General features: G+C 42.9%; 1 protein-coding gene across 1 annotated transcript in view; it reads right to left on the reverse strand.

Moving 5' to 3' along the window:
- LOC125482992 (tripartite motif-containing protein 14-like) overlaps positions 1–12,929 on the reverse strand; it is a 30,010-nt gene extending 17,081 nt beyond the window's left edge. The window contains exons 1-4 of the mRNA XM_048596207.1: positions 12,846–12,929; positions 8,799–9,056; positions 6,343–6,438; positions 3,315–3,554 (exon numbers count right to left, since the gene is read on the reverse strand). Of these exons, the coding sequence (XP_048452164.1) occupies positions 3,315–3,554; positions 6,343–6,438; positions 8,799–9,056; positions 12,846–12,929 (678 nt within the window). The remainder of the gene's footprint in view (positions 1–3,314; positions 3,555–6,342; positions 6,439–8,798; positions 9,057–12,845) is intronic.
- Between the last annotated feature and the right edge of the window lie 12 nt (positions 12,930–12,941).

Genomic DNA, 12,941 nt, shown 5'->3' on the forward strand with positions numbered 1-12,941 from the left:
CAAAGTATTCATTAAGAACCTCACCCACTTCCTCTGGCTCCATGAATAAATTCCATCTTTTGTTCTTGGGTGGACCTACCCTTTCCCTAACTACCCTCTTGCTCCTGATATACATATAAAATACCTTAGGGTACTTTTTAATCCTTGACAAGGACATTTCATGGCCCTTCCAGCCCTCCTAAATCCTTGTTCAAGTTCCTTTATGTTCATCAATGGCCCTGTCTGATTACAGAACTGGCTCAAAAGTAGAAGACAGAGGGTGGTGGTGGAGCATTGCTTTTCAGACTGGAAGCCTGTGACCAGTGATGTGCTACAAGGATCGGTGCTGGGTCCACTGCTTTTCGTCATTTATATAAATGATTTGGATGTGAACATAGGAGATATGGTTAGAAAGTTTGCAGATGGCACCAAAATTGGAGGTGTAGTGGCCAGCAAAGAAGCTTACCTTAGAGTACAACGGATCTTGATCAGATGGGCCAATGGGCTGAGGAGTGGCAGAAGGAGTTTAATTTAGATAAATGTGAGGTGCTGCATTTTGGAAAGGCATATCAGGACAGGTTTTATACACTTAATGGTAAGGTCCTAGGGAGTGTTGCTGAACAAAGAGACCTTGGAGTGCGGGTTCATCACAGGTAGATAGGATAGTGAAGAAGGCATTTGGTATGCTTGCTTTTATTAGTCAGTGCATTGAGTATAGGAGTTGGGAGGTCATTTTGTGGCTGTAAAGGAAATTGGTTTGGCCACTTTTGGAATACTGTGTGCAATTCTGGGTCATCTCCCTGCAATAGGATGGATATTGTGCAACTTGAAAGGGTTCAGAAAAGATTTACAAGAATATTGCTAGGGTTGGAGGGCTTGAGCAATAGGGAGAGGCTGAACAGGCTGGGGTTTTTTGCCCTGGAGCATCGGAGGCTGAGGGGTGACCTTATACGGGTTTATAAAATCAGAGGGGCAGGGATAGGGTAAATAGACAAGATCTTTTCCCTGGGGTGGGGTGTCCAAAATTAGACGGCATAGGTTTAAAGTGAGAAGGGAAAGATTTGAAAGGGACCTGAGGGGCAACTTTTTCACGCAGAGGGTGGTGCATGTATGGAATGAGCTGCCAGAGGCTGGTACAATTACAACATTTAAAAGGCATCTGGATGGGTATATCAATAGGAGGGGTTTAGAGGGATATGGGCCAAATGCTGGCAAATGGGACCAGATTAATTTAGGATATCTGGTCAGCATGGACGAGTTGGGCCAAAGGGTTTGTTTCTCTGCTGTACAGCTCTATGACTCTATCGTAGTTCCATGAATTAATCCAGACTTTAATGTCTCAGGACCTTAAGATTCTGAGGAAGTATCACCGGACCCAAAACGTTAACTCTGTTTTTTCCTTCACAGATGCTGCCAGATATCCAAAGCCTTCCATCCTACACCAGCTCTTTAGCCACGTATTCAACTGTATTACTATCCTCTATCTGGCCTCACTAGCACATGGGACAGGGAGTAATCTGAAAGAGGTTGATGCTTGTGGTCTGGATTTGCACATGAAGTTAAAAATTAAGAGATAACAAGATGTAGAGCTGGATGAACACAGCAGGCCAAGCAGCACCAGAGCAGCAGGAAAGCTGACGTTTCGGGTCTAGACTCTTCTTCAGAAATGGGGGAGGGGAAGCGGATTCTGAAATAAATAGGAAGAGAGGGGGAGATGGATAGAAGATGGATAAAGGAGAAGATAGGTGGAGAGGAGACAGACAGGTCAAAAAGGCGGGGTTGGAGCTAGTAAAGGTGCGTGTAGGTGAGGAGTTAGGGAGGGGATCGGTCAGTCCAGGGAGGACGGACAGGTCAAGTGGGCGGGATGAGGTTAGTAGGTAGGAGATGGGGATGCGGCTTGAGGTGGGAGGAGGGGATAGGTGGGAGGAAGGACAGGTTAGGGAGGCGGGGACGAGTTGGGCTGGTCTTGGGATGCGGTCGGGGGAGGGGAGATTTTGAAGCTTGTGAAGTCCACATTGATACCATTGGGCTGCAGGGTTCCCAAGCTAAATATGAGATGCTGTTCCTGCAACCTTTGGGTGGCATCATTGTGGCACTGCAGGAGGCCCAGGATGGACATGTCGTCCAAGGAGTGGGAGGGGGAGTTGAAATGGTTCGCGACTGGGAGGTGCAGTCGTTTGTCACGAACCGAGCGTAGGTGTTCCACAAAGCGGGTCCCCAAGCCTCCGCTTGGTTTCTCCGATGTAGAGGACGCTACATCAGGAACAGCGGATACAGTATACCACATTAGCAGATGTGCAGGTGAAAATCTGCTTGATGTGGAAGGTCTTCTTGGGGCCTGGGATGGGGGTGAGGGAGGAGGTGTAGGGACAGGTGTAGCACTTCCTGCGGTTGCAGGGAAAAGTGCCGGGGGTGGTGGGGCTGGTGCGGAATGTGGAGCAGACAAGGGAGTCACGGAGAGAGTGGTCCCTCCGGAAAGCAGATAAGGGTGGGGAGGGAAAAATGTCTTTGGTGGTTGGGTCGGATTGCAGATGGCGGAAGTGTCGGAGGATGGTGCGTTGGATCCGGAGGTTGGTGGGGTGGTACGTGAGGACGAGGGGGATTCTGTTTTGGTTGTTATTGCGGGGAGGGGGTGTGAGGGATGAGTTGCGGGAAATGCGAGAGACACAGTCGAGGGTGTTTTCGACTACTGTGGAGGGGAAGTTGCGGTCCTTGAAAAACGAGGACATCTAGGATGTCCAGGAGTGGAATGCCTCATCTCGGGAGCAGATGCGGCGGAGGCGAAGGAATTGGGAATAGGGGATGGCATTTTTGCAGGAAAGTGGGTGAGAGGAGGTGTATTCTAGGTAGCTGTGGGAGTCGGTGGGCTTGAAATGGATATCGGTTTCCAGGTGTTTGCCAGAGATGGAAACAGAGAGGTCCAGGAAGGAGAGAGAAGTATCAGAGATGGTCCAGGTGAACTTAAGGTTGGGGTGGAAGGTGTTGGTGAAGTGGATGAACTGTTCGAGCTCCTCGTGGGAGCACGAGGCGGCGCCGATACAGTCATCAATGTAACGGAGGAAGAGGTGGGGTTTAGGGCCAGTGTAGCTACAGAAGAGGGAATGTTCCACGTATCCTACAAAGAGGCAGGCATAGCTTGGGCCCATGCGGGTACTGATGGCCATCCCCTTTGTCTGTAGGAAGTGGGAGGAATTGAAGGAGAAGTTGTTAAGGGTGAGGACGAGTTCAGCTAAGCGGATGAGGGTGTCAGTGGAGGGAGACTGGTCGGCCTTTAGGCCGTCTGCATGGGGAAAAGTTAAGTTAATAATTAAGTCGTTATCTAAATGAATATTTACCTGTAGTTCTTGTACAGTCTCACACTCCTGATCCTCACTCGTTTCATTGAATCTTTCCATGAAAGATATTATAGCATCACTGTATGCCTCTTTGTCCACTTGTTGTCCTGTGATAATGGTCTCCATTGACAAGCGTTCTGCTTCGATTAGACTCATTGTTACTCTCATATCATTGTCCAGGAGCTCCTTAAGTATGTTGTACTTCTCTTCAACAGAATCTTTTGCTTTTGAGATGATAATCTGCACAACAAGCAATTCAAATCTTTTACTAAAATAAGGATGCGGGCTGAGAAAGTGAATTGTAGGATGGAGGAAGTGGTTGCAGAAGATAAGAGAATGTTAGGGAGAGTGTGAGATAAAAAGGTGTAGAGCTGGATGAACACAGCAGGCCAAGCAGCATCAGAGGAGCAGGAAGGCTGATGTTTCGGGCCTAGACCCTTCTTCAGAGTGTGTTGGAATTTGCTTCACTCCCAGAGTTAACTGAGATATGATTGTCAGAATTTGGATTTGTGTAACATGTTCATTAGTTAGAGAAATGGAATTAGCAGCTAGTTGACATACCGGTAATGTTGGAGAGATGTTGATGCAGTGGTAATATCGCTGGGTTTATGTTCTAGGAAACTTGGGTTCAAATATCACCATGGCAGATGATGAAATGTGAATTTGATTAAAAGCTAATGTTAAGGTGACCATTGTTGGTTGTCATTAAAAATCCATCTGATTGGCTCATGTCCCTTTATGGATGGAAATCTGCCAACCATGGCCAATCTATCCAACATGTATCTCCAGACCCACAGCATTTTTTTAAAATTCACTCATGAGATATGGTCCCCACTGGCTGGCCAGCATTTATTGCCCATCCCTTGAGGTAACTGCCTTCTTGAACCGTTGCAATCCAATGTGGTGAACTCTTAACTGCTCACTAAAATAGCCTACAGAGTCAAACATTTCAAGAGATGCCAGCCTTGCCAGTGATGCCCATGTTCCAAACAAGAGTAAAGAAATAAACACATTAGGTGAGAGTATCAGGTGTCAGCCATCACAATGAAATACCCAAGCTTCATTCTTTAGCTATCTGTGATTGTCTAGGTGACCTTGTTCCTCATGTCACATTAACTGTGTAATAATTACATCATTAAGCTGGCCATTGTGTCAAGTCTAGACAATAGGCCAGAGAGAACTTACTTCAATTTACATTCTGGGCATACAATATGTGACATAACTGACAAAGAAGGGGCACACAGTATCTCACGGAATAGACTCTAAGGGCAGGACTAACACAAAAGCCAGAGGGGTAACATTTGCAGAGACCAAGTTTATTCCTTTTGTGTTTTCTAGAAACCAGGATGTTTGAATGCATTGCATAACTCTAAGTAAAGGTAAAGTCACCATTGTCTCACTGGTACAGAGCGCTGCTCTCTTGTCAGAGAGAGAGAGACAACTGGTGGTGGCTTAATCTAAGGGTTACCATGCCTCAGGTGAGGGAAGAGTTTGAGAAGTAGAGTCCTTCATGGTAACTTCAGCTAGTGTGAGATCTGATACCACTGCATGACTATAATACTTATTGCACAATTGGTTTCTGAGTAATAAATCAACATTTGGACAATTGCCGAGCCTGAATCACAAGGAATAATTTAACAGAGATGAAGAGATTTCCTAACAGGTCATGAGAGAGTTGATGGGGGGTGAACAGAGTGTGAAGGAATTATTCAGTACTAAGAGAGGGTAAGACCATTAGAGTAGACCTGACAACAGTGTCAAATGAGCAGGCCATAGAGCATGGTAGTAACATGAAGAATGAGAGTAAATAAGGTTTGTTTTGAGAAGCCACAGTGAATGACCAAGGTCAGTGATGCTAAGCTCACAGATATTGAAAAGAACATGAGAAGAGAATAAAGTATTCTTCAGATTTGGATTTTAAAACTTGAAAATAATAAGAAGAAAAGAAAAATGAGTTAGATGATGAGTTCGTCTTCTTCCCAGTGTGGAAGTATCAAATACTGGGGGCATAGATTTAAGGTGAGAGGGGGAAAGTTGAAAGGAGATTTGTGATGAAAGTATTTTACACAGAGGATAGTAGGTGGCTGGAACATGCTGCCGAGGGAAGTGGTAGAAGCAGATACGATAGCAATGTTTAAGAGGCATTTAGACAGACACATGAACAGGTAGAGAATGGAGGGATAGAGACCATGTGCAAGCAGATGGGATTAGTTTAGAATGGCATCATGGTTGGCATAGACTTGGTGGGCTGAAGGGCCTGATCCTGTGCTGTACTGTTCTGTAGAACCGCAGAAACCACACAGTGCAGATAGAGGCCATTCAGCCCATTGAGTCTGTACCAATCCTTCAAAGAGCATCTCAACCACATCCACCATGGCTAATCCACCTAGCCTGCACGTCCTTTTGGGCTGTGTTTAATGTTCTTATGTTCTACAGTCTCGAAGTCCTTAAAGGGCATGACCAGAGAAGAAACATAGGAACATTGTAATTATTTTCAGGAGACTTGTCGTATCTTCCCCTATGAAGACAGGAGCTATGTTTCATTTTGGCTGTGTGACTATAATTGACTTGCTCCGAGGTGTGAGCAATGCCTCTTATGGTGCAGTGATAGTGTCCCTATTCCCTGAGCCAGGAGGTCTGTGTTCGAGTCCCACCTGCTCCAGAGGGTATAATAGCATCTCTGAACAGGTTGATTAGAAACCTATTGTATTACTCAGCTCTAGTTGCGCTACAAAGGATCATACAATTCGTATGGTAATGATGACAAGGCATGATTCCATAATGTGAAACTGCCCTAAGTTTGCAAATAATCAGCAAGCACAGGATGGCTGGCGTATGAAAGGGAAACATCTGAGTATCTCAACATGTCACAGTGAAGAATCCAACGGCCCTTTGGCACAGGGCAATTCCAAAGTTAAAAAGAATTTTTAAAAAATGAAAAAGTAAATCAGAAGCCAGTGGTGAAGAAATTAGCCTGAAAGTTTCTGGAGGAATAAAGGACATAGAAGGTTAATCAGTCTGTGCTTACTTCAATGTCATTTAAAGTCAAAGGAATCTTGATCATGTCCTTCTTGATTTGGTCGTGAATCTTCTTCAAATCCTTCACTTTCTTTCTAACCTGAAACTAAAATGAATTAAACAATAAGCAAAAGACTGCAGATGGAAATCGTAAAAGAAGATGGACACAGTAATCTCAGCATCAAGAGAAGAAGGATCTGAGGAAGGGTCACCGGACCCAAGACGATAACTCTGATTTTTTCTTCACAAATGCTGCCAGACCTGCTGAGTTTTTCCAGCAACTTCTGTTTTTGTTCAAGAGAAGAAGGGGCTGACAATACAGCTCAAAGACTTCTTCTGAAAGATCTTCATGAACATTACATTTCTCTACGTACAGATGTTGCCTGTGTACTTCCAATATGTCTATAGTGAAAGTTAATTTGTCTACATGTTCAGACCCTGAACTAGACTATAGTGACTACAGCAGCAGTAAGGGTCAAGGAATTTTGCAGCGAGTAACTCACCTCCTGACTCGCCAAAGCCAGGCACAAGTTAGGAGTGTGATGGAATACTCCCCACTTGCCTGGATGGATGTGGCTCCAATAACATTCAAGAAGCTTGATACCATCCAGGAAAAAGCAGCCCACTTGATTTCTTTTAAAGTCATGGTCACCATTTTGCTAGTTTTTTTAATCCAGATTTTTACTGGATTCAAATTTCACCATCTGTCATAGTGGGATTTAAATCCTTCTCTCCAGACCATTTGCCTACGGCTCCAGATTACTCGTCCTGGAACAATAAACTCCACACAGTCAGGAAGAGAGATCACATCCAGTGTGAGGCTCAAACCAAGTCAGTATACATTTCTGGAATTTTGCAGCAATGTGGGAATAGACTTGGTAAATTTATCTTCTCCTTTTCTCTTTTTAAATGTTTAAAATTAAGTACCTAGATAAAAATTTAATAAGGCTGCGAACCCAGCCGACTGAGAGACAGTTATCAGTCAATCACGTGAAGCCTGAATAGGGCCTCATAAATCCATAAGACCATAAGATAGTAGAGCAGAATTAGGCCATTTTGCCTAATAAGTCTGTTCTGGCATCTGATCATGTCTGATATGTTTCTCAACCTCATTCCCCTGCCTTCTCCCTATAACCATTGATCCTCTTACCAATCAAGAAGTTATCTATATAAAAATTGAAAGAGCTGCGGATGTTGTAAAGCAGAAACAAAAGCAGAAATTGCTGGAAAAGCTCAGCAGGTCTGGCAGCAGCTGTGGAGAGAAATCAGAATTAACATTTCAGGTTCAGTGATCTTTCCTCAGAACTGAGGAAGTATATCATTTGTAGCCTTCTTATGTCCTTTTCACAAATTCGTTCCATACCTATCTTTGTATCATCAACATGTTACTTACATTTGTCACTTCAGACTCAGTCTGGTGCTTATTTCCCTCACCTGAGCCTCAGTCAAATAATGAATAACATATAAAGAATAATCATAGAAATATAACATTATGTATGATTTTTACACAGAATATATTGAAATTTTATTACATGGGAGCAGGACTACAGAGGCAAAAAGCTGGAGATGCTCCTTCTATGAAGCATAGCTTATAGCGTCTCACATGATGAATTACAAGTAGTTGGAGAAAATACAAAGAATACTCAGGATACATTTACAAACAGCTTTATAACTGATTTATTCTCATATTGAATCACAAGCAAATCTAAATAAGGTGGCTCAAGGGTTTTAGGAGAGCAACTGAATGAGCAGCTTACACCTGTTGACAGGAAAACTATTTAATTAAAAGCCAGTGTTCTCAGAAGGAAATTTTTTTTTAATTTAAAAATCTATTGCCCATGTGGCAGTTAAGTATGTACCACATTGCTGTGGAATTAGTGTCATATGTAGGCCAGGAAATTTCCTTCCTTCAAGAACATTCAATAACCAAATGAGCTTTTCCCAACAATTGACAATGGTTTCATCATTGACTCTTCCATCTCAGGTCTTTCAAAAAAAAAAATTGAATTCAAATTCCACCATCTGCAAGTGATTTGAAGTTAGGTCCCCAGAACATTATCTTGGTCTCTGGATTAACAGGTTAGCAACCATGCCACTTGGTCACCCCTCCTGTAAGGAATATATAAACGAATGTGGCTCTCTTTGCCCCTGACTTGGATATACTTAGCAGTTCGGTCATTTTGGTTATTTCTGGTTCTATACTCCCGGTTCATTACCTCCACTTGGAACTTAAATCTCAGTATATGTGCTGCTGTTTAACCAACTAAAGCATCGAAAAGAGGTTTTTATCTCATCAACTATATTATATAGGTGGATCAGCATTTCACACTGATACCTATCAATGATCCTGTTTATAAAGATCTGAGGAAATGAACATGCTCAGCAGCTAATCAATCCTTCTCTCTGCATCCAGTTTGTCCGTTGCACCCTGCACTAGAGTTAAGTAATAAAAGATCAGGCACTTACCTTTTGTTCCTTGCAGGCCTCCTCAAATGGTGAGAAATTGTGTGTTTTGTGCTTGTTCCCCACCAAGCAGCGAGGGCATACACAGACCTCACATTCATTGCAGTAAAGGATCAGGCTTTCACTGTGGATCACACATTGCACACCTAAGATGTTTCCACTGGTATTGCTAAAAATACTGCCCTGATTATTTCGCAAAGTCATGTCAAATTGTTGCAATTTCTGACCCTCTGGTAATCCAGATACTAATGATTGAGAAAACTTTAAAGCAAGGGTAAATGCAGAATAGAAAAAATCATTAACTGACAGCACTCAGAGAGCAAAGAGCTGATTAGAAAGCAAGTTGCCAAGGGGAAGGGCCATGCAATTTGATCTTGGGTGTCACGCAAGGATCAAGATACCAATGACAGCTTTGTTATTTAAAGTATTTCCTCAAATGTTTTTGCGTCAAGTGAAACTATGATTTTATTCCTTCACAATGTGCACAAAGAATTTAACAACTTCTCAAAAACCCTCTTTTTCTAAAGAAAAAAAAGCCTAGTTTATATATTTGTGCCTCATCTTATTTTTCCAACATTTATGTTTATCGCCTGTAATGTGAGATAAATATCTTTTTAGTAACTGATGAGATGATCAAGGTGTTTCATGCCATTGGAGATGTTTGAATACAAACCTTGATATATTGTCTCATCACATCCATGAGGATGGGATGCTCTTTTGAAGGTTAGAACAGACTTGTTAGGTCGAATGGCCTCTTTCTGCACTGCAGGTATTCTATGATTCTATGAGCAATTTATAAAGATTTTAAAAAGAAACATTTCAAACACTTTAGATGAAGCAGATAACTCCATCCACCCATCACTTCTTGCTGACTTAGTTTGGCCCCTGCTCCCTGACCACGTCAAGCTTAAAATTTTCATGTTTGTGACCAAAATAATTCGTGACGTTCTCCAGTGTTGGAGATGCACCCGTCCAGGCTAGTGAAAGATGTGTGGGGAGGCACTGGTGTAGAGTCTTTGGGACTCTCTACCCGAAAATGTGGAAGAAGCAGAGTTATAGAATCATACAATATTAAAGAGACAAGGTAGCATGGTGGCTCAGTGGTTCACAGGATCCTGATTCAATTCCAGCCTTGGGTGGCTGTCTTTGTGGAGTTTGCACATTCTCCCCATGTCTGTGTGGATTTCCTCCCACAGTCCAAAGATGTGCAAGTTAGGTGCATTGGCTGTGCTAAAGTGCCCATAGTATCCAGGGATGTATAGGTTAGGTGGATTAGCCATTGGAAATACAGGGTTACGGGGGATAGGGCTGGGGGGTAAGTCTGGACGATGAGCTCTTTGGAGAGTGGGTGAGGACTTGTTGGCTGAATGGCCTGTTTCCACACTGCAGGGATTCTGGACACAGACCTTTTGGTCCATCATATCTGTACTGCCAAAACAATGCTTAATCTATGCTAGTCCCACTTTCCAGCACTATGCCTCAAAACCTTGAATGTTAAGATATTTCAGGTGTTTATCCATGTCTTTTAAAGTGCTAGTAAAGATTGTGAGGTTACCACCTCAACTACCCTTCCAAGCAATGCATTCCAGACCCCACAACCCTCCCTTCTAAACCTCCTGCCTTCTATCTTAAAAGTATGTTCCCTTGCTGTTGACCCTTCAAGTAAGATGAACAGCTGCTTTCTACACCCTGTCCATGCCTCTCATAATCTTCTACATCTCTATCAGGTCCTCCCGCAACCTCTCTGCTCCAACGAAAGCAACCCAAATTTATCCATCCTCTATTCACCACTGAAATGCTCCATTCCAAGCAATGTTGTGATGAAGCTCCTCTGCATCCCCTCCAGTACAGTCACATATTTCCCAAGATGTGGGGACCAGATTTGCACACAATACTCCAGCTGTGGCCCAACCAAATTTCTGTATAGCTCCAACATGACCTCCCTGCTCTTATAATCTATGCCATGACTGATAAAAGCAAATGTTCCATATGACTTCTTAACTAGCCTATTAACCTGCCTATCTTCATGGATCCCAACGTCCCTCTGAGCTTCCTACTGTTCTACCATTCACAGAGTACTCCGTTGTCTCGTTATTTCTTCCAAAGTGCACCCCCTTACATTTATCAGGGCTAAATTCCATCTATCACTGATCTGCCGATTTGACCAATCCATTTATATCTTCCTCTAACCTAACACCTTGCTCCTCACTGTTAACCACCCAGCCAATCTTTCTTGAATATTTTTAAGGCAGATGTAGATAGACTGTTGTTAAGCAAAGGGGTGAAGGGTTATCAGAAGTAATTGGGAATATGGATTTGAAGTTACAATCAAATCAGCCAAGATCTTTTGAAAGCAGGACTGAATGGTCTACTTCTGCTTCTGATTCGTATGCTTGTAAAAAGCTAATTGCAGTGGTTTGGGACCATCCTGTAATATGTCTCTTGCTTGGCAGTTCAGAAGATTAGAAATTTGTGTGAAAAGGAAACAAGACAGGGCTGTCTCAGGATTTTTTTTTTCTTATTGCCAGCCTTCAAACTGATCCTGATGATGAAGCAAGTCTGTAAGAGTACAAACAAAATACTGCAGATGCTAGAAATCTGAAACAAACACAGAGAACTGAGAAAGAGCCATATCAAACTTGAAAAATTAACTCTATTTTTCTCTATAAAAATAGAGCTGGAACTGCACTGCTGTGAGTACTATACTGTTGGGAGACGTAGAAGACTGAAGACAATGGAGAGGAAGGGATTGAACAAAGAACAAAGAAAATTACAGTACAGGAACAGGCCCTTCGGCCCTCCAAGCCTGCTCTGATCCAGATCCTCTATCTAAACCTGTTGCCTATTTTCCAAGGATCTGTATCCGTCTGCTCCCTGCCCATTCATGGATCTGTCTAGATATATCTTAAATGACGCGATCGTGCCCGCCTCTACCACCTCCGCTGGCAACGCGTTCCAGGCACCCACCACCCTCTGCGTAAAGAACTTTCCACGCATATCTCCCGTAAACATTTCCCCTCTCACCTTGAAATCATGACCCCTAGTAATTGAATCCCCCTCTCTGGGAAAAAGCTTCTTGCTATCCACCCTGTCTATACCTCTCGTGATTTTGTAGACCTCAATCAGGTCCCCCCTCAACCTCCATCTTTCTAATGTAAATAATCCTAATCTACTCAACCTCTGTTCATAGCTAGATTGGTTTTGAGAATACTCATTGTTGCTGTTGAAGTGGTACCAGACTCCACCACGATTGGGGAATGGAATGCCTGGAAATTCGGTGTTTTTCAGATGGTCATGACCCAAACTTACATATGTGCCTTGACAATAGTAACCATGTGTGGAGACTTTGGACGAGAAATGGCTGCTGGTCAATATAACTCAAAAATTGTTCTCACTGGCTGTGAGATTGCACATGGTCTCAAATTTGTGTGGGAAGAACTGTGGGTAGCTATGTGGTATATGCTTTTTAAATCAACTATTTAAAGTGAAAGTTACCTTTTTATTTCAGAAATCATTCCCCTGTTAATGTTTGAATTATGTTAATTTCACCTCGTTGCAGTAAAAGATTTAAAAAGTTAGATCTTGTTGAATGGTTCTCTTAATGTTAGTTCTCAGAGTTTCTGCTCATTTTACAGTTTTACATTCCTCTGAACCTGCTTCACACTCCTTGTCTGCTTCACCACGATTCTGATCCACTTGACACTGTTTTGTAATATTTTCACGGTGATCCCAACCTGCTTCACACTGCTGTTCATCTGCTTCATAATGTTCCTGACCTGTTTCATGATAATCTGGACCTCATTCACAATCCTCTGTTTGCTTTACAATGAACTTATTCTTCTTCACATTCTTCCCTGTCTATTTCATAATGATCCTGACCTGCAGCGCATTAAAGACTGCGGCAAAGAATATCCTTTTATTGTCACGTGCATTCAATATAAAATATAGTGAGAAGTGTGTACTGTTGCTCATACATAAGCGCCATTCACAGAATAAAATAAGTAAGATAACTTAAAGAGAGTCCACTTTTCTTTCTCTGCTACAACATACCGCTGCCAGAATCTTGCTCCGGGCTACACCAGCCCACAGCATGGCACCAAGTGTCCCACTCTGAGCTACACCAGCCCACACCATGGTGCTGAGTGT

Source organism: Rhincodon typus, chromosome 4, assembly GCF_021869965.1.
Source record: "Rhincodon typus isolate 14 chromosome 4, sRhiTyp1.1, whole genome shotgun sequence".
Lineage (NCBI taxonomy): Eukaryota > Metazoa > Chordata > Chondrichthyes > Orectolobiformes > Rhincodontidae > Rhincodon > Rhincodon typus.